The sequence below is a fragment of the Protopterus annectens genome, chromosome 2.part1, assembly GCF_019279795.1.
Source record: "Protopterus annectens isolate FY-2018-M chromosome 2.part1, PAN1.0, whole genome shotgun sequence".
NCBI classification, from domain to species: domain Eukaryota; kingdom Metazoa; phylum Chordata; order Ceratodontiformes; family Protopteridae; genus Protopterus; species Protopterus annectens.
The window spans coordinates 1,036,965,961-1,036,992,381 of NC_056729.1; the positions used below are offsets into that span (position 1 = coordinate 1,036,965,961).

General features: G+C 40.1%; 1 protein-coding gene across 2 annotated transcripts in view; it reads right to left on the bottom strand.

Annotated features, from left to right (window-relative positions):
- The window catches only part of SORBS2 (sorbin and SH3 domain containing 2), a 3,647,154-nt gene that overhangs the window by 898,186 nt on the left and 2,722,547 nt on the right, over positions 1 to 26,421 (bottom strand). For both annotated transcript variants that reach the window (XM_044062620.1, XM_044062621.1), the window contains one exon: positions 6,835 to 6,926. In XM_044062620.1, coding sequence (XP_043918555.1) covers positions 6,835 to 6,926 — 92 coding nt within the window. The remainder of the gene's footprint in view (positions 1 to 6,834; positions 6,927 to 26,421) is intronic.

Sequence of the window (26,421 nt, forward strand, 5' to 3'; positions counted from 1 at the left end):
CCAGTAACAGCTGCTCTAGAGGAAGCTTCCAAGGCATCGAAACCACATTGTAAAGTATGTTTGCCCACCTGTTCAGCTGCATGCAACAGATCCTGCATTTCCTTGAATTCAGACTGTTGAGGGTGGTGCCCTTCTTTTGTTTTATTTGAGACATTAGGAATTGCTGGTATTTAAGCATGTGAAATTGACAATTTAGTGCTCTCATAGCTAGAGTAGCTGAGGTGTAAACCTTCTTCCCCCACCTATCTAGAGCTCTGGAGTCCCTTTCAGAGGGTACAGAATTTTTAGCCATAAAAGCGTTAGCCCCTTTGGGATCCTGGGAGATTGTCTCTGGATCAGCAACAGGGCTTTTGTATAGGAATTTGTGTGAGTCAGGCACTCTATAGTATCTGTCTGGTTTGGCTGGAGCAGGAGGCAGAGAATCTGGATTTAGACTAGATTCTAAGAAAACATCATCCACAATGTCTAAAACTGGGGGATAGCAAGTGGTCTGTGCTGGGGGAGTAAAAGAAACTCTCAGAGCCTTTTCTTTGAGTCGGAGTAGTCCTGACCTTCCCAGTGGAAATGTTCCCACATGGTATGTAAGGTTTCCCCAAAGGAATAATCTTCAGGGGGAGAAGCTGAGGGAATGGAGTCTTCAGCATCAGAATCTTCATAAGGGGGAAAGGAGTAATCCTGTTCCTCACAGGAGCCTGAGGAAACAGACACTTGATCAGAGGAGGCATAATCCTCCTCTTGTCTAGGCCTTTTGTCGGGGGGAGGGGGGTTGGGAAGCCCTGATCAAAAAAATCAAATCTTCAGCCATTTTAAGCATCTGTTTCGTAGGCATGGGGCCTTGAACTGGAGACTGAAGTGTAGTCTTTTTTGGTTTCAGAGGAGTCTTAAGCTTAGCATAAGATTTTATGGTGAGAGTAGTCGGTCTGAAGACACCTTCAGAAACCGAAGGTGTTTCTACAGCACCGGCGTCTCCTTCTGCAATGTCGTCGGTAGGGCCTAAAGAAAATGGCTGCGTCGGCCTAGAACCCTCTGCTGGAGAATCCAAAGCGGTCTGGGGATCCAATTCAGCGGTAGCCAGGGGCTGCGTAGGCGCCTCACTGAAAACCGGAGAACCGGCGACCGGCCCAGCCGAGGCCTTGGAGTCTGGCTTGGATCTAGGCTGCCTGTCTTTATCTTTGCATTTCTTATGCACGCCGGTAGTCGGTTGCTCTGACGGCATAGTGTAATTAAATTTCCTACCGAAGTAGTGTCGTGTGAAATCAAAGCGTTGCTTTATAGTTCGCTTATTGAACCTAGCACAAAACCGACAACCAGTGACATTGTGGTCTGGGCCTAGGCAAGGTATACAAAAAGACTGAAAGTCCTTATGAGGTATTTGCTTCCCACAAGAAATGCAATTGTTAACTTTTTCTGACATCGGACTGAGGCAAGAAAAGGTTCCCCAATGGGGTACTTAGCTTTGAAGACTTCGGACTGAAACTCGATTCGAAAATCTCAGGTGTCGGCCGACCGGCACTTCCAAACTGCTTCTGCTTTGGGTGGCAAGAAAGACTGAAGAAAATGGCATTGGATGCCTCTCATATACCCCTGGCACACTGACGTCAGGGAAGAAGCGACAGCAACCAACGCCAGACCAAGACTTTGGAATTCGGGCCAACTGCGGGACGCCTGACGGCAGGATAACCCAAGTGTGATGACTGCAGCAGGGTAACACGATGAACATCAGTTAGATAGTTTTGTTTGTTATCTGACAGAGACTACTGATTTTCTAAAGTTTGAATGTAGGAGTTCTAAAGTTAAAATGGATTTCTTGGATGTCAGTATATGACTAGATCAGAAGGAACATATCTCTACCAGCCTTTTTCGCAAACAAATGTGGTGGAACCACATGTTACATTATACCAGTATGCACCCTCGACATGTTTTTAATAAAATTGCGGAAAATCAGACTATTAGGATTTCTAAACTCTGTACTGATGAAAAGGAGTTTATTGATGAAAGAAATAACTTATTAATGAAATTTGAACAGAGAGGATATCCAAGTAAGAGGGTTAATTCAAATGCAGTGGAAGCCATTGGTTTGAGACATAATAAAGGAAGACCTCTGTATTTAACTAGAAAGGCAGGATAGGAGATCTATCCTGCCAATATAAAAGATATGAATTATATGAGAATTGGCTTGACTTTTGGTTCTGATCATAACACCATATGCCAAGTGATTAAGAAGTACTGGCCGGTTCTGACTGCTGATACCAAGATAAAAGGTGTAATAGGGTCATGTCCAACCTTCCAATTCAAAAATATGAAAAATTTGAAAAGACTATTATGATATAATGAAGGGACAGGTCCCTATCCTGGTAGAAAGATGAAAAAAGAGAGTTCCATAGGAACCAAAAAATGTGGGTTTTGCAAAACTTGCTGTGTAATGAATTGTACTAAATCATTTACACACCCCAATACAGGGAATGTATTTTATTTTTCTGGTAGTGCTAACTGTGATAGTAGAAATGTGATTTATATCGCTACCTGTACAGTTTGTACTGCTTTTTATGTAGGCAAAACCAACATGAAAATGAAAGAAAGAATTTCCAAACGTCTATCAGATATAAGGATCAAGAAAGAAACCAATGCATATTTGCCCATATAAAAAGGAATGAAGGTCATAATTTTCTTTTCATGATTATATCCCAGCTAAAACCTAATGAAAGAGAAAGTGATTTGGTTAATCTGACTGAACGTGAGGAATCCAAGTGGATTATGAGACTGCGGGCTGACCACCCTCCAGGATTGAATGGAAATGTACCGATCAAGCCATCTTAGCCCTGCTAGTATAAATATGGTTTATAGTTTCTTAGTTACATAGTTTATATTCTGCTCATTATATCTTCCATTATATTATTATCATGTTTTAGTGTCTATGGATGAACTATGAAATGGGAACTAAATATAGGCTTTGACTCTAGAATGAAGATTAGGACTTATGCTTTTATCAGCTACTGAATTAATTCATAAGAAGCCACCTTTATGCCTCTATTGGTTTTGTCAGTGTTTTTTATCAAGGAGCTCTTATGTTTTAAGTATTTAGTTTTTAATAATTGCTAAGCCTGATATTGCTCTATTATGTGCTATATTTTTATTAAGTGATCTAAGATTATTCTATATTAGCACGTTTTCATTTAATTTGCCTGAAACTATTTATTTACTTACAAAATTCAAAGTGGCTTAGTGGTAGAATTCTTGCCTGCCATGTGGGAGATCTGGGTTTGATTCCTGGTCATTGCATTAATTTTAAGCATTTAAGCTAGAGACTGCTTTATCAAATGTGTGTAAGATTATTTTATACCAGTGCTCTTTCATTTAATTTGTTTGAAATTATTTATTTATTTATATAATTCAAAATGGTTTAGTGGTAGAATTTTCGCCTACCACGTGGGAGGTTCGATTCCCTGCCAATGCATTAATTTTAAGTATTTAGATTTTAGCAAATGTAAGGCTTGCTTATGTTTTAATATATGCTTTAAGGGTGCGTTTTTATTAAGTGAATTTTGCATATTATAGGTATTTTAACTACCAAAGTATTAGAAAATTATATTGGCAAGTAGTTTCTTATATAAATGTGATGTGAACTATCGATCCATACAGAAGAGAAGTTTGATTTACATTTTTACTTCTATTGGCTAGCTTAAGCCAATGATATTTAGGAAAGTGAAGTCTGATTTACATCTTTATCTTTATTGGTTAGGTAAAGTTCATTAGAATAATCAAGTACATTGGATGATAAAGTTGCTTGTATAAGCACCTCTATTGGTTAGGCTAAAACATGATATTTACATATTATTTGTCATTGGCTGATAGAAGCTTTATATTATGTTGAAGTGGTTTTTGAATGTGGATCTGAAGAAGGCTTTAATAGCTGAAAGCGCCTGTCCTCTGTATTTCTGTTTGTTGTTTTGTCGCTATCATAGTCTTAAATAAATTGTTCAGTCAAGTTTTATGGTGTGGAGCATCGCTTATCTTTTGTTTTTTATAAATTAAGAAGGATCTGAGACTAGAATCCAGTCTAGGATGGACCGTTCGTTGGTTTTGTTGTTGTACCTAGAAGCAGTAGTAATGAACAGGGTGAAGTGAAATATGCTAGTGAAAGACTGACTGGAAGAGATAGAGGAACAATCAATATTCATGTCCCTGAGGATAACCGTTTCATTTTTTATAGTGATGAAAAGCCAAGATAAAATGTCTTCTAGAGTTGGGATGTTACTTCCAGGGGCAATGTACAGAACAATGATACATAGCTTTTTTGAGTGGTTAATTTCAAGAAAAGAGATCAGAATCTCAGCATTTTGGAACTGAGGGATCTGGTCTTTGTATGGAGTAATTCTGAGGGAGTTGGGATAGATGAGGGCCACCACACCACCTCCTTTTTTCTTTTGTCAATCTGCTCTAATAATGCTAAAGTTTGGTAGAAGAAGCTCAAAGTCTTGAATTGAGGATTTTAGCCATGTTTCCGTGGCTGCTAGGATGTCAGTTTTGCTTTGGGAGAGCCAAGCATACAGCTCTGAAGCTTTATTACAGATGCTTTGAAAACTGAAGATGCTTTGGAAACTGAGAGTAGTTATGTGAAGTGATTTAGGGCATTTGGAGAAGTTAAGAGTTTGAGAGGTTGAATGAGTTGGTGGGTCCTGGATTTGGGTGGATGTCACTGAAGCAGGTTAGAGTGGACAAGATGCGCTTATCCAATACATGGACAACTCAAAAATCATCACCACCTCTGACAACATGTCACATCTCCATTCACATTCACAAAACACATTCATCGCTGTAGAAAAATGTCTTAATGAAAACCAGCTTATCCTAAACCCTAAGAAAACTAAACTCTTACTCTTCCTTCCAAGATCACTCTCACACCACAAATCCACCTTTTCCACCTCTTCTCTAAACAACACAGTTATCAAAGTTGATCCACATACTAAACTCTTGGGCACAATAATAGATGACCAACTAAAATTTGATCAGCACATTCATCAGTGTATCAGAAAGACACATCAAAAACTGGGTCTACTGTATAGCAACAAAAAATTCCTTACACCAGACGCCAAACTATCCCTGGCTAGGGCTTTCTGCCTGCCATGCCTTCTCTATACCACTCCCATCCTCACAAACTTACAATCCAGATTAATCTCCCAACTTGAAAAAACATATAATAAAATCGCCAGATATGCAACAAACCAACCTTATAAATCACACCATTGCATTTCATTAAAAAAAACTACAATGGCCAGAATTCTCCCATCAACTTCTTATCTCACAGCTACAAATCACATACTCCATCCTATACAAACCTACTGCCTGCCCCCTCCCTCTCCTTTGCTTCCTTCTACACCCCCACTAGATCTCTCAGAAACTCTGACCAACAACTCCTTGACATACATAAACCCAACAAAAATATTGATAAACTTCTTTACAATTACAATGTGTCTTCAGCCTGGAACAAACTTCCTAACTGTATTAGAAACATCCCAAACACAAATCAATTCAAAAAGCAACTAAAACTTTTTCTTTTAAGCTCTTGGTTCTGCCATTGCCAGGAGCCTGCATGAATCTTCCCATCTCTCCGACCTTTTCACTCTTACTTTAACTTATTTCTCTTCCACTCTAATAAGCTTATGGCTACTTTTCTTTATATCTCCCTCTCTCACAATCTTAAGTATATATACAGCTAATAACAATGTAATTATGTATGTACTTCATCTTTTTTTGTAGTTACTGACACTCTTATTGTCAAGTGATTCCAATCTGCCTTTATTTTGTACATTCCATGGCTCATCTGTAAATACATATTGTGCATACTTGTAATTGCCAGATTCTTTTAAATTGATCTCTTTCGATTTGTTTATGGTAACTTAATTTTTGCTTTTTGAGCATATTCCATGTTTTGCTTTTTATTTTTACTATACTGTGTAACTTAAAATACATAAAATACATTCTTCTATGAATATTGTTTGTAATTTCCTGGAGCTTTTCTCCTCGGGTCTCTGCTAACAATGGGCTTCTAGTCAGTTGGACCAACCCAGTTAACAAATGTCAAATAAATAAATAAATACTATAACAGATCCTAAATCTGCTCTACACTTAGAGAATTATCTTAATCAACTCTGCTTTTCTACATTAACAACTAAAGATCAATTAAATATTTTAGCAACTCCTATTACAGTAAAAGAAGTACAAAATAGTATTTGCTTATTACAATGTAATAACCCCCCAACCTGATGGTTTTACCACTGAGTTCTATAAAACTTTTCAAATAATCTTAACAAACCATAACCTGTAAGTAAGAAACAAACTCACTCTTCTAAAGACATTATAACAGAGATCCAGATTCAAACAATGGCATACATTTTTTTATTATTCTGATCTGAACTTTTTCTTCTATTTTACTCCCATTTCAGCATCACCTTGTCCTTTTTATGCACATTACCCTATATTTGAAGCGAGTGAAAATTCAAGTGAAAAGTTGTACTAACTTTATAAGTATTTCCAGCAAATAATAAACGTTAGCTGTTTACAAATAAAATACTACAGCCATTGACAGACTACAAGTTTACTAAATGTTTCTTAATGATCTATCATAAACTTGTAGAATTGCAAGTTATTGAATTAACAGACAAAACAGAAAACTTCTTACTCATTGCTGACAGCATTCTGATTAGTCTAATATCAAAAAAGTTAGAGTCCTAATTACTCTTGCATTGAATTGTGCACAGTCTATTATTTATTTTTTACAGTCTATTTTAGCTCCAAAGAGAATAACATAATTATGTGATGGCTAGGCTACATTACCTCTCTGTCTGGCGTTGACTTTTTGTCCTTGGAAGCAGGTCGACCAGTGTCAGTGAAACCAGATGTAAAGGCCCTAGAGGCATCCTGATTGACTGAAAATGAAATGCCACAGGGTAAATAGCAGTTTCATTAAGCAAAAAAAAAAAAAAAAAACAGCAAATCTGCCTGTGTACTTTTTAAGGGTGCGATTCATGGGCACCAGAAATGAGAACTTCTAAAGAAATAAACAACATGAAACACTGAATGTAAACCACTTTCACACACATTTAAATGAGAAAATAACAGTAAGTGGAACACAATGGGAGGTGCTATAGCAGAATAATTATATAGATACACATGCAGGTGACAACATGGTCTAGTAATAAAATGTCAGATGCCATTTCACATTCACTATTCAAACAATAATCAGCTGTTCTTACTTATTAAAAAAGTAATAAAATTAGCATGCATTTGACAAAGTGTTCTGCATATATGGTATGAAATTATATGAATGTCTTAGTAATATGGAAAATATTCTTAGTATGAATAAATATGAGTCATTCAAATGTTAAATGATAAATGTTAAATGATAATTAACTGATACTGAACAAAAGCACCAAAATAAAATTTATGGGCATTTCTTAAATGAGGAAAAAGCTTTGTTGCCTCTTACTTGAGAGTATTTTATTTCTTCCTGTGGAACAGACTTGCTGTATCTTTTAAAAGACAGCAGACACGTTTAATGTGACTGTGAATGCTCTTCACATTTTATTTCAGAAATGATTACATAAAACTAATGTTTGTAAAGCCCTCCTCCATGCAAAGCTGGTTTACCTACTCATTTAGTGCAACTGCTTTAACTGCGATAAAACAATGGATCAGAGTAAGTGCTCCGACATTTTTCCTACATGACACATTTTACATTAAAAAGTGAGTAATTTAGCAATACACTGCTTTCCTTTGCAACACTTTAAGAAAAATACTGTTGAAATTGCTGAATAAACTGCATTCAGATTTCTAAGACATTGACTTGATTCAAACATATACAAAAATTAAGAAAAGCTACCAACCTTTTAAAATATATTTGCATATCTGATAGAGTATTTTAAAGGTTTCTGCCAAAGTTATAGTTAAAATAGATAATATATGTATGTTACGTAATCTGTCATGTTTCAAAAACAGAAGCCTCAAGGCCATTTGGGCAAACCATCTGAATGCAGAGTGTAAACACATCTTACTCCTTGGCGTGTGGCTTTGGAGGTAGTACAAATATGGAGTGGGATGCAGATATTTCTCCTGGTGTGCAAAATGTGGTGTGAAAATCCCACATACAAAATTTAAAAATTATAGGAAGTTCCTATTTTGTATTACACTCAAAGGAATGGTTTCTGAGGGGCTGGTTTTCACTTAAGGATACCATACTGATGTTTTTAAATATGTGTGCATGTACGCATATGCATTATACAAACAACCTCATCAACAAATGTGAGTATTGCAGACATTTTGGCAATTTGCACTATTACAGATTATATTACTGTGTTACTGTGAAGCTGGGTTAAATATGACATCGTACAGGACAAGCTCAGACTGTGCTGATTTTTTTAACAGTTTGAAGTGTAAAAGAAAAATACTTAGGGAAAAGTGTAGAACAGGTAAAGGGAATACTGACTGAAGCATATCAGGCAGGGTATATGACAGGTACAGTTATACTGCATTTCCTAAAGACAGTGCTGTAGTATGACAAAGTAGTCTCAATTACTACTGAGATGTGGATATAAAAGAGAACACTGCCACTAAGGGAAGAAAGTGATGTGGTCTGCATCCCCTATAAATAAATGAAAGGCATGACTTAGAATAATGCCACCTGTCCTGGAGACACCTTTAGAGCTGACCTAGAGAAGAAAATGTAGCACATTATGAGGGCAGAAGAGAGGCTGACAGGGAAAGTGAGAGACAGAGAGAGAGAGACAAATAGAAATCAGGTGAAGCAGCTGAATTTGTAAACAAAAGATAGGAAGAGAAAATTCCAACGTCCATCACATGTGAAACATTTGACAAAAAGTTAAACTGTGATTTTTTTCAAAAGAAATCTGCTCAGAAATAAAATTATGTACATAAACTAGTGCGCATAGCATTAAAAGTAACAGAAGCATATTTCTTATTTGTTATGAGAAGTTGATGATTCCTAAAATAGAAGGTTAGTGGTCTAAATCAGTGATCAGGGTCTCAAATACAAGCAAAAGCTCAGTGGAATTACAATGGATAGAAAAGAGGTAGGGAAAAAGAATACAAGGATGTAGACTGCATACAGTGTGCATTAATACTGGAGAATGAAGGGAAAGTACAGTTGCATAAGATTTTACCATAATGGTATATGTCCTTCTCTTCACTGTTGCAGTATTCTTAATAGGGATCACCTAACAAGCGTGGCCAGATGTCTGGCCTTTATACCAAAGCCGTTAGCTTGCTTTAACGTATGACATATGTCACACATGCTACCCACGTTTAGCACAGGGCATACAGGTGACATCTGGATGTACTATCCTCAGAACTGCTAGCCCTAGTAGGATCGCCAGTCCAAGGCAAAAAGAGGTAACCGGTACATCCAGAAGAGAAAAGAGCTAGGGAAGGAGGGAGGGAGTGAATACTGCAACAGTGAAGGGAAGGACATCTACTGTGATGGTAAGATCTTACACCACTGTACTACATCCTTCCATTTCACTGTTGCAGTATTCTTTGGAAAATGCAAAAGCTCAGGAAGAAGACAGGGAGGAGGATGGACCAGCAGAGTTTTCCAGGAAAACCATGGTGAATGGCTCTAGCAAATCCATCTCTAGCTCTGGAAATCATATCCAGCTTATAGTGCTTGGTAAATGTATGCACAGAAGACCAGGTAGCTGCCTTAAGAATCGAGTTAGTATCCAAACCCTTAAAAAGGCACTAGAAGAAGCCACAGTCCTAGCAGAATGAGCCTTAACAGAAGAAGAAAGATTCTTGCCATGGAAGGCGTAACAAAAATAAATGGATTTAGAGATCCAAGAAGAAATAGTTTGCTTGGAATCAGCCAAACCTAAGGATCTGGGATGAAAGGAAACAAAGAGCTGATCAGATTTATGGAAAGTCTTAGTCTTAACCAAATAAAATCTGAATTGTCTATGCACATCCAAAGTAGATCCACCCTGTGTGTTAACTTGTGATGACTGTGCTTGGCTAAATGCAGAAGAATAGGGAACCAATGCTGTCTGGAGCAAAAGGGAGTCACCAGCAAGATTTTGGGACCATCCTACTGAATTTTGAATGGGAATTTTGGAATGTTGGGAAGGGGAGGAAATGCATAAAGAAACATCTCTTCCAAGGAAAAGAAAGGGAGTCCATAATCAAGAGCATAGGACCTGGGACTCTGGCACAAAAAAGAGGAAGCTGTCTGCTCAGAGGGGAGGTAAAAAGATATACTTGAGGAGTTCCCCACTGGTGGACAATGTCCAGAAACACATCCCTGTGTAGCATCCACTCATGGGATTGTGTTATGCACCTGCTCAGATTATCTTTTCATGATGTTCTGACCTGAAGGAATAGAAACAGCCTGAAGAGTCATCAGATACTGGATAGCTAATTCCCATACTAGAACAGCCAACCTCCAAAGGAGATAAGATTTTGCCCCCCACCCTCACCCCGCTTGTGTACATACCAGATCATTGTGGTATTGTCTGTAAACACCTTGAGAGGCCCTGGGGAAAATACAGGGTGAAAAAACCTTAGCCTGCAGAAGAGTTCTCATTTCCTTGACACTGATGTGGTGTTTCCTTTGTTGAATTAAACCAAGGACCCTGCACCTTTAGAGAGCTGAAGAATGCTCCCCATCTCACATCTGAAGCATCTGTGAACAGCTCCTGAGAAGGAAGAGGGGGTTGAAGGTGGAGTCCTGGATTGAGAATCAAGTGCTGAATCCACCACTGAAATTCCAGCCTGAAGCATTGAAGAAGTCCAGGAGTGAGAATGCTGAAGCCAAGCTGACTTTAGAAACCATTGAAGTTCTCGCATGTGGAGTTTGGCAAAAGGGATCATAGGAATGGTGGAAGCCATAAAACCTCGAGTTCTCAGAAATTCCCTTGCTGTGATAAAGGCCAGAGAAAGAAGGAATTGAAAGATGGAAATGAGAGTCAAGGGCTTGGAAGGAGGCAGGGATGCTAGCATCGGAATAGTCTAGATCCTGTAGCCCATAAATACATGATCCTATGAAGGAGTCAGAAAGGACTTTTGGAAATTTTTAGTGAACCCCAGGCTTTTCAGGAGGGAAATGGCAAAGTGAAGATGATGCAGTAGATTCTCTGGACAGGATCCCTAAAGTAGGAGATTGTCTAAGTAGGGAAAAATATGTATCCCCCTTAGCCTGCCAAAAGCAATCATTGGAGCGAAGCATTTGTTGAATACCCTTGGGGCTGTAGAAAGGCCAAAGGGCAAAGCAGAGAACTGAAAATACCAGGAAGCAACAAAGAAATATAAAAGCTTCCTGAAAAGAGGATAAATATGATGCATCCTTGAGACACTAGAAAAGCCTGAGGAAGCAGCAGAGGAAAAGTACAGTTGTGTACACTTACCATAAATGTAGATGTTCGAGTGTATTCACTGTTGCCGTCATTACATTTGGGTTATCTGCTTGCAGGTAGCCTTCAGTCGGCCTGATTAACAAAGTCTTGAGATTGGTTCAAGGCACAGAATCTTTTCCATTTTACAGCATAAGATTTTCTAGTACTAGGTCTCCCTGCCTCTAAAATGATATCCATCACAGGTTTGCTGAGGGATGGTAAAGGAGAGATTAAGTAATTAGCCAGGCTGCAAGGTTCAGTGTTAGAAGCTGAGGATGCAGAATCTCTTTATCCTGCTGAAACAGCAGGGAAGGAGTCTAAGGCAGATGCCATGGAGATAACCGCGACACACTGCGCAGAAGGGGGTAGCAGTGTTGGCGCGGCCAGTCTGGAGCAATCAAAATCATCCTTTGTTTGTCCTGTTTGATTTTTAGTAGCACTTTGGAGAGCAGAGGCAGAGGGGGGATGGCATAGACTGATAGGTTTTTCCAGCTGAAGGACAGAGCATCCACTTTCCAGGCTTGTTTGTGGGGAGTCCTTGTGCAAAATTTGTCCAACTGGTAGTTCTGGGGAGAGGCAAACAGGTCTATATCTGGGCTCCCCCATTTGCTTGTCAACATGTTGAAAGTCCTTGGTTCCAGTTTCCACTCATGTGGGTCCATGAGGTTTCTGCTTAGGCCGTCTGCCAGTGTATTTAATTTTCCTGGCAGGAATTGAGCTTGTAGGTGCACTTGGTAGCTCAAGGCTGTGTTCCACAATGCCATGGCTAGTCTGAAGAGGGTGTAAGAATGTGTACCCCCCCTGCTTGTTTATGTACCACATAACAGTGGTGTTGTTTATCTTTACCATTAGTTGCCCTGGAAGAATGTGGTCCTTGAAGGCTGTCAGAGCATTCTGTACAGCTAACATTTCTTTTTGATTGACATGCAGGTGCATTTGACTTGGGTTCCATTTGCCCTGAATGCACTTCCCTGCCAGGTGAGCCCCCCATGCATAGTCTGATGTGTCTGTTGTTAGGGTTTGGGTGGCAGGGGGTGGTGTAAAAGGTAGTCCCTTGTTTTGGTGGCAGGCCTCTGCCCACCAAAGGAACTCTAGGCGTAGGCAAGGCATGATAGGAATCATTGTTTCTAGGTCCTAAGAATGTTGACACCATAGGCTTTTTAAATACCACTGTAGTTTCCTTATATGCAGTCTTGCATATGGAATTAGAAGAATGCAGGAGGCCATGAACCCCAAGGCCTGCAGTATTTGTCTTGCAGATAGCAGGGTTTTTGTGGCCACTTGTTTGAAGTAGGTTGTCAAATGAATTTATTTCTCTGGCATGAGGTAGGCCATCTGGGAAGTTGTATTCAAGCTTGCTTCCAGGAATATAATTTATTGACAGGGTACCAGGTGTGATTTATTTTTGTTTATGGTGTACCCCAGACAAGTTAGAACCCTTTATACAAAGGTCAGATGATTCAAAAGTATGTCCTGGCTTTCTGCCTGAATTAGACAATCGTCCAGGTATGGGTATATTTGAATATTTCTTTGCCTGCAAAATGCAATAACTGGAGGTAAGCACTTTGTGAATACCCTGGGTGCAGTAGATAAGCCAAAGGGCAGTGCAGAGAACTGATAGTGTGTGTGTAGCCTGCTTTGAAGCATAGGTATCTTCTGCAAGATTCCCTGATTGTGATGTGCAGGTATGCTTCTTTTAAATCTAGTGTTGCCAACATAGGAAGTAATTGGTGAAGAGTCAGCATCTTGAATTTTGGAATCTCCAAAAAGGTGTTTAGAGTAGACAGGTCCAGGATAGGACGCCATGAATTGTCTTTTCTGGGTACCAGGAAAAGTCTCGAGTAGAAACCTTGTCCCTTTTCCTCTTTTGGTAACAGTTAAATAGCCCCCATGTTTAAGAGAGAAAGTACTTGTTTTTGTGCCTCTGCCCACTGATTTGCGGGTAGGTCTGGCCACCCGCTTGGTATTGGCAATGAGTGGAAGTGAAATCTGTATCCCTGGGACACTATATTTAAAACCCATTTGTCCTGGTTAATGAGTTCCCAATTATTTGCATGAAGAGCAATCTTTCCCCCCAAAGGGGCAGTCAGTTGATAAGTGCTTGGAAATTTTAAAAGGAAGTCATTGAGACAGTTGATCATAGGGGGGAGTCTTATTATTCCCAGATTTGGAAGTGGAGGCCCCCCACTGCTTAGTTCTGTGTGTCCTCTGGAACTGAAACCTGGGGTTTTTGTTGTGTCTGGGTTTGACTTGAGAAGACCTGGAAAGGGCTGGAAAGGACCAATTCTTAGAGGGCCAGTGCCTACTAAATCTAGGAGGCTGAACTTGTAAAAAATCTTTAACAGTTTGCGTAGATTTAACTTTATCTTCCATCTTTTTAAGAACTTACTCAGCCTTGTTGCCAAACAGGCAGTCCTGATTTAAAGGAGCATCCAACAATTTAGCTTTAACATGATCAGGCAAAGATTGCTCCTTAAGCCAAGCATGCCTTCTGAGCACAAACCCAGTAACAGCAGCCCTGCAAGAGGCCTCTAATGAATCAAAACCACATTGCAAAGTATGTTTTCCAACTTGTTCAGCAGAATGCATTAAATCCTGTAATTTTTTATTTTCCACACAGTCAGGAATCAACATCATTTTCTGTTTAAGCAGTCTAATAACATATTGCTGATACTTTAACATATGAAACTGGCAGTTTAAAGCCCTAATGGCCAAGGTTGCAGAAGTGTAAACCTTCTTACCCCATCTATCCAGCGCCCTGGAGTCTCTGTCAGAAGGGGTAGAATTTTTAGCAGTAGAAGCCTTAATGCCTTTGGGCCCCTGTGAAATAGTGGAGCTGCAATAGGATTTTTAAAAAGGAACTTGTGGGACTCAGGGACCCTGTAGTATCTGTCAGGTTTTCTAGGAGCAGGAGGCAGGGAATCAGGGGCCAAACTAGATTCCGAAAAAGCATCATCAACAATGTCTAGTACAGGAGGAATAGCTAAAGGCCTATGCTGAGGTAGGAGAAGGAAATCCCTAAGTATCTTTTTTGAATCAGAAAAATCCTGGCTTTCCCAATGGAATGCTCCCTTAGAGTATGTAAGGTTTCCCCAAAAGAAAAATCCTCAGGAGTGGAAGCAGAGGGAATGGAGTCCTCTGCATCAGAATCTTCATAAGTAGATAAGGGCAAATCCAAATCATCAGAAGAATCAGAAAAGACTGAATCCTGATCAGAAGATTTATAATCAACTTCAGTCCTAGGCGTCTTAGAAGGGGGGGGGGGGGTTGGCTACTCCTGATTAGAGTTATTAGATCTTCAGCCATTCTTATCATTTGTTTTTTAGGCATAGAGGCCTGAGCATGTGGCCTGGGCATCAGTTTTTTAGGCATGGATTGAGATTTAAGCCTAAGTAAAGAAGGAGGCATCGATTTAATATGCAAGTCCATAGGCCTGAATACACCCTCAGAAGCCGGTGCCTGCACAGCGGCTCTGGAACCATCCAAGGTAGAGACATCCACGGGATCCATATTTGAGACATCTCACGGCATACCGGACTCTGAATGGGTCTCAGTAGAGGCCTGCGAATCAGAAGTAGCGGGTATCAGGGGCTGCGAAAGTACCTCACTGAGTACCGGCGAACTGGCAACTAGCTTAGGAGAAGCGTCGTCAGCAGTTTTGGACCTCGACGGCCTGTTTCTGTCTTTATCTTTGCATTTTTTCGGAATCCCGGTAGTTGGATGGCTAACCGATGACATTTCTGGATAATTAAACCAAGAACCGAAATATTTAGAGGCGAAAATATACCGATGACGGATAGTGCACTGATTAAATAAAGCACAAAACCAACAGCAAGGTACGTCGTGGTCAGGGCCTAGGCAAGGAATACAGTAGAAATGAAAATCTTTATGAGGTATTTGCTTTCCACAAGTAATGCAATTATTAACTTTGTTACTGACATTGGTAAGGAGCAAGAAAAAGTTTCCCCAACAGGGTACTTAGCTTTAGTTGAAGACTTCGGTTCTGAAACTCGAAAACGAAAATTTCAGAAGTCGGCCGATTGGCACTTGTGAACTGCTTCTACTTCAGGCACCACACGGCAAGAAAGACTGATGTAATGGCATTAGCTGCATGTTTTACACCCCTGACGACATGACATTATGGAAGAAGGGACAGCAACCGATGCAGAACCCAAGACTTTGTTAATCAGGCCGACTGAGGGCTACTTGCAAGCAGATAACCCAAATGTAATGACTGCAACAGTAAAACACGAAGAACATCAAAGTCTGAAGGGACAACATCCATAAGGAAATGACCTTCAGAAAGGTCTTTAAATGAGAGATGTTCAGAATGGGTTTCCAAGTGCCCTCTTTCTTGGGAACCAAAAACATTCTGGAGTAAAACCCCTTCCCTCTTTGGGAAACTGGAACTTCCTGAATAGAGCCCTGAATCAAAAGATTCTGAAGCACCCCTGGAAAGAAAACCAGCTGTTCCTGAGGAGGATGAGGGATGCCCATGAAAGGGAGAAGAGATTTCCAGACCATGAAATACCCTAAGGGGAAAACGGACAAATCCTGAGTAATCTTTAACCAGACAAGAAGGGATAGGGAAAGACAAAGTGAAAGAGGAATGTGGCTGAGAGGAACAGGATAGTCAGATAGTACCTGGTCTGTCAGGAAAAGGAGACTTCTAAGTCACAGTAGTCTAGGTAGCTTTAGCAGAAGGAGCCCGCTTCCCAACTTTTTTTACCCTTGGGAGTGGGCAAGACTGCCTACGATCATAGGCAGCTTATTATGGTAATTTCAATGAAATTTAAGCACAAGTGAAACAAAAACATGTTTAAGTTCCTGCAAGGCCTTGCCCTTATCCTGAAGTGACTTAAACAAATCAGCAGCAGCTTCACCAAACAAGTGTTTGTTGTCTAGAGGAGCATCTATCAACTTAGCCTTAATGTCATCAGGCAAAGGTTGAGGCCAAAGCCAGTAATATCTCCTCATCACAGAACCAAAAGCAGCAGCTCTAGAAGAAGCCTCTGCTGCATCATAACAACACTTAATAGAATGGCAAGCCACCTAGAAAGAAAATCCTAGCAGGGAAAGAGTAGAAGTCATCTCTTCAGAGTCAGGGAAATCCAAAAATATCTGACAGGTTTGAGAAAGAATAGCCAAATATATATCTGGACATATGGGTCTGATAATTGATAGCCCTAAAAGCCAAGGTAGCAGAGGTTTAAACCTTCTTACCTAGCCTTTCCATTGTTCTGCTGTCTTTGTAACTTAGTGGAAAGCAATAACTGAGATGGCTTGTCATATGCCACAGACACCACTAAGGAGTCAGCAGAAGGACACCAATACAGAAATTTGCAGTCCTCAGGCACACTATAAAACCTATCAGGTTTCTTGGGGGCAGGAGGCTGGGAATCTGGGACCTTAGATGCAGTAGAAAAGGCATCCAACAAAGTAGCTAAAACAGGAGGAACAGTAGAGAGTCTAGGAAAGTCCGTTTGCAAAAGCTCATAGTACCTTTTTGTAACCTCAGAAAGTTGAGCAGAATCCTATTTAAAGAACTGCGTTATTCTAGAAATTGGGTTTGCAAAAGAAATATCATTGGAAGGAGAGTCAGGACTTGTGGAGTCCTTTTCCTCAGACCCATAGTGCAAGGGAGAGGGAATCAGAAATGAATAAGCAAGCCATTCTTCATCAGAATCCACCTCCTCATCAGAGGAATCCCATTCTCTGGGTCTTTTAAGAGGAGTAGAGAATGGGGGGGGGGGCAGGGATAAAACTCCATGAAGAGGTTTCAAAGACATAAGGGCATTAAACAACCCCTACGTGAAATTCTGTCATTCACTCTGAGGGTCCTTAGGAGCAAGAGAAACATGCTTTGTTTTTTGTTTCCTTTTCAAAGGGATGTCAACCTTGTAAAATTTAGAAGGCTCAGACCCTCGGATGGCATTCAATAACTGTAGCCAGAAGTTCCTCTCTGACCAGAATATGAGGAACAACCCTAGGCCCTTTGGAAATAATCAGCCACTGTTCCCCCTGAACATCTGAAGCGGACATCTGCAAGTCCTCCAGGGATGTGCGAGAGGTTGTCCATGCCAGCCTCTGAAACAGTCATGGCAGAGGAATCCAATGGTAGAGCTGGGTGATCCTCCAGGCTTTCAGAAGCCTTGGGAAAGATGTGTGGTGGAGGCAGCATAGCGGAAGAACGGGACCTATAATTCTTGGCCTTATTCTTAATGGATGGCTGACCCACGGAGCGGGAAGCTCCTTTCATGGTGGTTTTAGCTAAAAGCTTAAGACACTGGTTCTCCAAGTATAAAGCCAGAGAAAAAGGATGACTACTGTGAGTCTTTGGAAGGAAAGCCTGACAGATAGAACAGGACTTGTGATTGTGGGAAGTGCCAAGACAAAATAAACACTGCAAATTATCATCTTTATGGGGAATCTGTCTCCCACACTGGCATTTACTCTTTCTGGATGACATGAACCCCACAAGCAACGCATAAAAAGAAAAAAGATAAGGGCAAAAAAAAAACCCAATGGGGCACTTATCTGAAAAGGCTTGGTGAGCCAGCAAATGAAATGGGCATTTAGACTAATGATAAAAAGATGGCTTTCGGACTGGGGACAAAGAAGTTCTGAGGATGGTAACTCCGGACGTCACCTTTATGCCTTACTCTGTATGCGGGGAGTATACGTGTGACATATGGCAAACCTTAAAGCAACCTAAAGGCTTTGGTATACTGGCCGGATGTCGGGCTGCCCTTGGGAGGGAATCCCTATTATAAAAAATATTGCAACAGTGAAATGGAAGGCCATCATACACGTTATATGTAAGTGACCATTGTCCTATATCAAATTATTTATGTTATCATTATGTTCTTTTGGCAATAGGTAATACAAATTACAGGGCATATCACCTGGAAACAAAGTTAACTTCTGAAGTGCTTCTGTTTTTTTAGGGACATCTTCTTTAAAAGTTGTTATAGTGCAACAAGGAAAACAAAAGGACAGAAACTGGCTCTGTGGCATACAGGGATGGAGCCCCAAAGGTGACAAAGATGACCTAAGTTTGATTAACAGCTTGGGTGTTGTATGAGCCAGACAGTGTTGCAGGCAGCAGCAACTTTTATTCAGCTCATCCACTGTGGAAGGAGGGAGGGGGTTCTGACAAAGATATGACGTGTCTCCAGTTATGTGGACAGGGCCATAACTCTGAGGCAGATTGCCACTAAAATTTGACAAAGAAGGTGGAGCAGGAGCACTGCCACTAAAATTTGACAAAGAGGGTAGGGTGTGATTTTATCAGCTCCAACAGTTAGAGCATACAAAATATCCCTTGACATGCAGGTCAGTGTATTCTGGCTGCTCTGCTCCAAGCCACCTCCCTTTCCCAACCTGTGAATGAAGTGGTCAGAGTCCTAGGGGTAGTACCAAGGACAGCAAGGCAAAAATGGAGCAACAGGAGCAGAAACAGAGCAGCTGAAGGTCAGCTGGACTAGAGCCACTGAAGGTTAGCTGGAGGACACACAAAGGGAGGGAAAAAAAAGAAATGAAAAAGACAGAAGACATTAGTCAGTGTTATGTGGTATGTCTATAAAACCACATAAAAGTACATAACATTACTACTGAACACTTGTTAATTAATATTTTTTGGGTTCCAGTGTCAGTACACAAGCCTGGACCAGTTTTGCAAGCAGATCAGAAGCTTTCTTTATTAGCTAACAGCTGAATGAGCTATAATGTGCATGACCAATAATGGATTAAACAAATTAATAAAGATTTGTCTTATTTCATAGTGAATGGAACAACAAATATGCACTGTAACTGTCACTAACATTAAAATGACTGTGTCTCTTACTGCTGCAATATGTTAATGTGAAATAACTGTTTTGTATAGTTATTTTATAATAAAAGAATGCCAGAGAAATTATTGCATGCACACACCAACATAATCACACACATGCACACATGCACACACGCACATGCGTGTGCGCGCACACACACACACACACACACACACACACACCTTTAATCCACTAATATAACTAATAAATCCGCATTACAACACCCATATTGTGAAGTAGAGTTGTGCACAAAAACTAGAGATGGGTTTGTCATCCCATTTAAGTTTATGACATAAGCACCTAGAAGACCTCTAAGATGATCTTACAGATCTGAGGCTGACTGCTGAAACATAACTACTTTACAGATTTATTTTTTTGTATTTAAAGTAGACTGATTTAATGCTTGCCTTAGCTATACATTGTGCTGACTGGAGTCTAGGGGAGTGTTATAATGAAACAAAATGTAGAGTCAGAATTGTCTTTTGTGTTATTTTAAATGCCTGTGACATTCCAAACTGTGTATGCAGCTTTCCGTACCCATTTAAGTTCAGGTCTTTACCAAGCTACCAGTTCTGATTAAACCTTTTTACAAGTTTAAGACAGACTGCCAAAATGAATGGATTTATTGTAGTTATTTTTCTGAACTTTGAGTAACCTGAGTTAATAAACAATGTTATTATATATGACATGGAACAATCTACCTTACAACCACAGCAGTTTGGGTACTTACACTGTAGGCATTATTACGACCTCTGAAATCATTTTTTTTGCAAGCATTCTTTGACACACACCTGTAAATCACAGTAACTGAGAACAGCAAACTCAAGGCAGTAACACCTTCTATAGAAATTGAAGCCCAACGAACCAATATCAAAGTGCTAGCTCCAATTAATATAGATTTCAGTATTAGACATAAAACAAGCTTACATTGTTAAGAGATGTTACTGAATCCAAAGAAGACAACAAATATCAAATACATAGGACTGTAATTGATAGATTCAAATCTCTGCTTTGAAGAGAGAGATTTTTCCTTGCTGTTGAAAAGGACAGCACATTTTCTGTTGACTTTCCTATGTTTGTTCTCAAATAAGGACAATCATTTTCCGCCATTAAGAAAACACTGTGGGAAAAGATTTTAAAGAATTCCCTGCTGGCTCCTGCATGCTTGAAGATGATTTGGAATGATATGCTCATTTTTAATACAGCATCCCCCCCCCCAAAAAAAAAAATCAGACAATTCATTATAAATCTTTACTGAGGCTGACATCAAAAGCAGTCCTCTTCACACATGTACCTTGATTTAGAGATTGCTTATGACCATTAAATATCTTGGGTCTTTTTGTTTACATGTTTCTTGTTTCATTTATGACAAGATAGTATTATCTTGTTTGTTTTTTCCCCACAGGCACAACAGTAGTTTTATCTCTTTATGGTCTATTTAATAATAATGCAGTCTTCTGAAAGATAATTTGTAACACCTGATTTTTAATGAGGCTTCCACCTTTGTACTTGGTCCATTGCTTTTTCTGGTTATAACAATGACCAACACAAAAACAACCCAACTAGGGGTATATTTGATAAATGTGAATGAAATACTTATATTGCCTAAATAAAGAAGAATACTTTATTATAACAATGGAAAGAATCTATATTTGTTTACAAAAACATGTTACAGGTGTTCAAATTTAGACTTAGATTATGCAAACCATAGCTCATGTACATTTTTGTAAATAATTTACCTCAGCAGAAGCCAGGGATGTTGATTATCTTAAACACAATCCCAATGTTAAAAACACTGAATGCTACAGTTGAATTAAAGGTCAAGTACTGCTGTGACCATTGGACAACTGGATGGGAAATCGGAAATTCATCCCTGGTTTGGCACCTATGTCTCTAACGGACACAGGTAACCTGCAAATGGTTCATCTCCCAGGCCCATGCTTACACTTATAAAGGGTATCAGAACTTTTCAGATATTTGGGATGCATGGCTAGTCTTAAAAAGGCCCTTGTGGTCATTTGCCTAGGAAACACCTATGAACCTATGGACTATTTGAAGTTCATGTGCGAAAATAACCAATGAATCACTTTATGCACTTTTTATATGGTATGATCCTTTTTTGAAAGATGTTCAGTATAGTTTACATAAAGTAGAACGCATCTCTGTAGTATTAGCTGTGAAGTGGAATGCAATTCTTTTCAATTCTTTGAAAAGAACAGACATTATTTAAGGTTCATTTCACAAAATATATGCTAGTTTTGTAAAATAATTTACTGATACGCTGCTGTTAGTAGATCCTTGGTGTATCCAATCTCTATACTCTATGCAATTTTCGCATACTTCACATGTGACTAGATTAGATACTCAAACAAATTCTTCCTAGTTTTGAAAGACTAGCCAAACCTTTGTGGAAGTACTATTTTCCATGCTCTGACCATAAACTACTGAAATGTAATCTTTCTTTATACAAATCTAATTTTCAGAGATTTATATTTTTCACTGATTAACAGACAGAGAATGTATTGCTTTTTTAAAATCCATTCTCCATCAAAAGCCAGAACAACACATCTCTTGAATTAGTATCTGAGGCCAAACTACTAGGTCTCCATATCGACCAGCTCAAATTCAACTCCCACCTACAAATAAATATAAAAAAACCCCCAGAAACTTGGTATGCTCTACCTCCACAATTGGTACCTCAATCCTTCTATTAAGTTTATTCTCTCTATCACATTTCTCATCCCCTCTCTTCTTGGTGCTGCACTCCTAACAAACCTACAATCCTCTCTTCAAAACTCTCCTCTTGCTATAATAAAATTGCCAAATTTGCCACAAACCACAAGTCTTCTACCCATTACTGTGTAGCCCTTCACAAATTAAATTGGTTAGAACTGCCCAATTACCTCACCTATATTCAACTTATTCATGCACACAAACTCATTTTCAGCCCCTCCCTCTGTCCCTCCCTATCCTCAACCTTTAAAATGCACCTCCCTGACAGACTCTTAAGATCTAACAATCAAAACCTAATAGAAGTGTCCCCCAGGCAAAAATCTCCTATCCTTTACCCTTGCACATCAATGGAACTCCCTACCACCATCAATCCGTACCACCACAAACCTCTCCTCGTTTTTAAAAACTCACTTATATTTCAGTGTGAATGTTCCTGCACCCACCCCACATAATCTCTTCTCTTCTCTACACCTCTGACATCTCAGGTACCTCATGCTCCTATCTTTTACACTGGTTTAGTAGGAACCAATCCATTTGTAAATATCTACTCAAATTCACAACTTTGACGTCTTGTCTCAGAAATTGTATCTTTATAATGCATTGTTTACTTGTACTTCTGTGGTTAGTGAAACCAAAACTTTGATTGTAATTTTGTTTTTCTTTTTACTAATATTTCTGTTACTTACTGTAACCAAAAACTTTGTAATTTTGTTTGTTTTTTTGGAGATTTTCTCCCCCAGACTCCATTGAAAATGGGTTCTTGGCCCAATGGACTATCCTGGTAAACCAACTGCAAATAAATAAATAAATACAATAAATAAATGGAGTATTTGTTTGAGAAAAATATCAGCACTATTTACAGCCATCTCTGTGACAACAGAGAGATAAAGCCCTGCCTATGGCACTGGCAATATAAGCTCAATTTGTGGCTCAGATGATTGTAAGAGCTGGGCAGACAGGATGGGAGTTAGCAGCTACTGCTGCCTCGCCCATCCTGGAGGGAAGTGTTTGTGGATCACCACTTGGATAACACAGTATTCAAATAGTGTTGTCTGCATCTGCTGAGTCCATGCTGTCAGTAATGCATTTGCACAATCTAGTCAAGGTGAAACTAGCATGCAGAGGCTCACTTCCTCTTGGGAGACCATGATCGCAGAGCTTGGAGGAGTTTCTGAAAGGGGGGGGGTCTCTCAGAGGGAAAAGGAAGGCTACTCCCAAGGACTTGCAAGCTGATCTAACCCTACCACCCAGCTCTTGTCAGGGAATGCAAGGCCAATCAGAATGCCTGGGCAGGAAGACATAATCCACAGGGTCATCACATAGCCCAGGAATGCCTAGCTCCCATACCCACATACTGAATGGACAAACTGAGTGCAGGTAGAGGCACCGTCACACAGGTTCCTGAGAAGGAAGCAAAAAAAGAAGTTATGTTCTTACCATAATGTTCCATCTGTGTTGCCGATCTTCATTCATTATTGACTGTTGGGTTTGGTTCCGATCCTTGGAACAGACTCAGATGTTGTTTTAAGCTCGCTCCAGCCAAAAACTCTCGAGCTAAGGCTACCCATACTGCCTCTCTTCCCTTTACCGCTATTGAGTTTGCCCATTATGAAGAAAATCATGGAAGCTTTGTCTGAGCAACAACCCTAGTAGGACACCGGGACTAGTTCCGAACCTCCAGGAGTCTCTTGGAGGGGGAAGGAGGGTGAGATGTCAAGAATGAATGAAGACTGACAATACAGACGGAATGTTGTGGTAAGAACATAACTTCTTTATCTGATGTTGTCAATCTTCATTTATAGTTAACTGTTGGGACAGAGTCCCCATCTACTTTAGATTCTGGGAGGCCTTAAAGAAGGATATTCCTGTGCACCACAGAGCCAAAGGATGCTCTTACCTTGGAGACCATATCCAATTTGTAATGAGTTGATAATGAGGGGTAGCCCAAGTTGCAGCTGCATATATATCACCCACAGAAGCTCTGGAATGAAAAACTACTGAAGTGGAAATGGATCCAGTAGAATGAGCTCTAACTTTTGTTGGTAAGTCTAGTTTATTATGACTATAAACAAATGTAGTGCAGTTTCTCAACCATTTTGAAAGAGTGACTTTTGAAATTGGTTTGCCCAATCCAGTACCAGAAAAGGATAGAAACAATTGGTCCAATTTTCTAGATATTTTGTTCTGTCCAAATAAAAACATAATTGTCTGTGAATGTCCAACAAATGTAAGCAAAATTCTCCCTTGTTTGAGAAATTTGGAAAGAAGACTGGTAAATCTATGGTCTGACTGATATCGGAATCTGACACTACTTTAGGTAAAAAGCAAGGATTAGTTCTGAGTGATACTCTCTCTCTGTAAAAAATGATATACAGATGCTTTATACACAAAGCCTGCAACTCTGAAATTCTCCTGGCGGAGGTGATACCTACTAGGAAGAGGGTCTTCCAAGATAAAAACTTGAGATCACAGGTGGCTGCTGGCTCGAAGGGCTGACGAACCAAACCTTGCAAGACCAACGGTAAATCCCAAGGTACAATGGGATCTTTGAAAGGTTGTTTTAAATGTAAAGCACCCTTAAGAAATGTTTTGCAAAGACAGTGAGATATTAAAGATTGATCATCAAATCCATTATGGAAATTCGAAACAGCAGCTAAATGAACTCTAATGGTAGAAGTTGAGGCTCCAAAATGAAATAAGGTGGCTAAGTATTCCAAAACCTTATCGACTAGAGCCAAGAAAGGATCAAGACTTTTTATCAGACCAAAAAAAAAATCTCTTCCATTTGCTAAGATAAAGTTTTCTGGTGGACGGTTTATGAGATGCAGAAGTATCTTTTGTACTGGGGAGGACAAATTATTTCGCCTGGCAATTACTGGAAGTGGAGAAACCAAGCCGTCATCTTGAGATTTTGTAGGTTGGGATGGATCAAGCCCTAAGGATGAGATAACAGATCTGGAGCTGGATCCAGAGTCCACAGGTGGTGAACTAGATGAGGCCAGAGAAAGGGAAACCAGACTTGACGGGGCTAATAAGGTGCAATGAGAATCACTTTGCTTCTCAACTGTTGGGCTTTCCTCAGAAATTGGGGAATCACAGGAATTGGTGGGAAGGCATATAGATGTCCTGGGGGCCAATTGTGGAGAAAAGCATCTCTCGGGAACTCCCCCCGAGGAGGGCCTAGGGTAAAGTAGCTGCTGCATTTGTGGTTTATGGGAGAGGTGAACAGGTTGCACCAAGGCTGACCCCATCGATGAAAGATTTTCATCGCTACACTGGGATTGAAAGACCACTTATGAGGCAGGAGATTACATCTGCTCAGTTTGTCTGCAACCACATTGGAGTTCCCCGGGATATGCTTTGCTATCAGAAAGCGGTTGGATGCAATTTACCTTTGCCAAACACTCAGAGCTTCCTGACATAGAGGGTAGGACCTGATTCCCCCCTGTTTGTTGATGTACCAGACCACTGACATGTTGTCTGACTGGATAGCAATTGTCCCTGAAGAAAGGGGAGACTGAAATGCTTGCAATGCTAAAAGCACTTCCATCAGTTCTAGGACACTGATATGCAGATTGGCCTCTTGAGGGGCCAAGCACCTTCCCCATCAGAGAAGCATGGTGACTCCATAAATTCTCTTTTGACTTCATCCACCAAGATAAATCCTGTCTGCAACGGTTTCTTATGAGGACTGGATGGAACATTGGGTGAGTTAACAGTGACCATTGTGATGCCAGGAGCCACTGAAGTAGCCTCATGTAGCACCTTGTCAGGGGAAATAGAGTGATTGTCACTGCCAGGGACCCAATAAGTTACAAGACTAGGCAAGTCAGAACCTTGTCCTGAGAGAGTATCACTTGCAGTTGCGATCTCAACTTTACCAGTCTGTGATGAGGCAGGGAAGCCATGCAGGATTTCGTGTTTAGTCTTGCTCTGATGAATTCAATATCCTGTGTGGGAGATAGTTGTGATTTTTCTCTGTTTATTGAAATGCTTAAGGACTCAGCAAGGCATAGAAAGTAGTCCAAGGTGTAAAGCAGCAGATGCCTGGGGGAGGCAGTGAGGAGCCAGTCATTTAAATATGGAAATACCTGGAATCCCTGTAGCTTTAAGTAAGCTGCTACCACTGCCATGCATTTGGTAAACACCCTGGGGGCTGTGGTGAGACCAAAGGCCAGTGCTCGAAATTGGTAATGACTGGCTCCTAGCCACAAGTGGAGAAATCTTCTGGAGTGTTTGTCCATCTTTATGTGGTGATATGCATCCTAAAGATCTATACAGCACATCCAATCATCTTTCTCCAGAAAAGGAAGGATAGACTGAACTGTAACCAGCCAGAAGTTTGTTTGTCATACAAACTTTTAGTATACTGAGGTCTAAGATTGGCCTCCAGTCTCCTGTCTTTTTTGGCACTAAAAAGAATCTTGAGTAAAATCCGGATCCTATCTGGTCTGGTG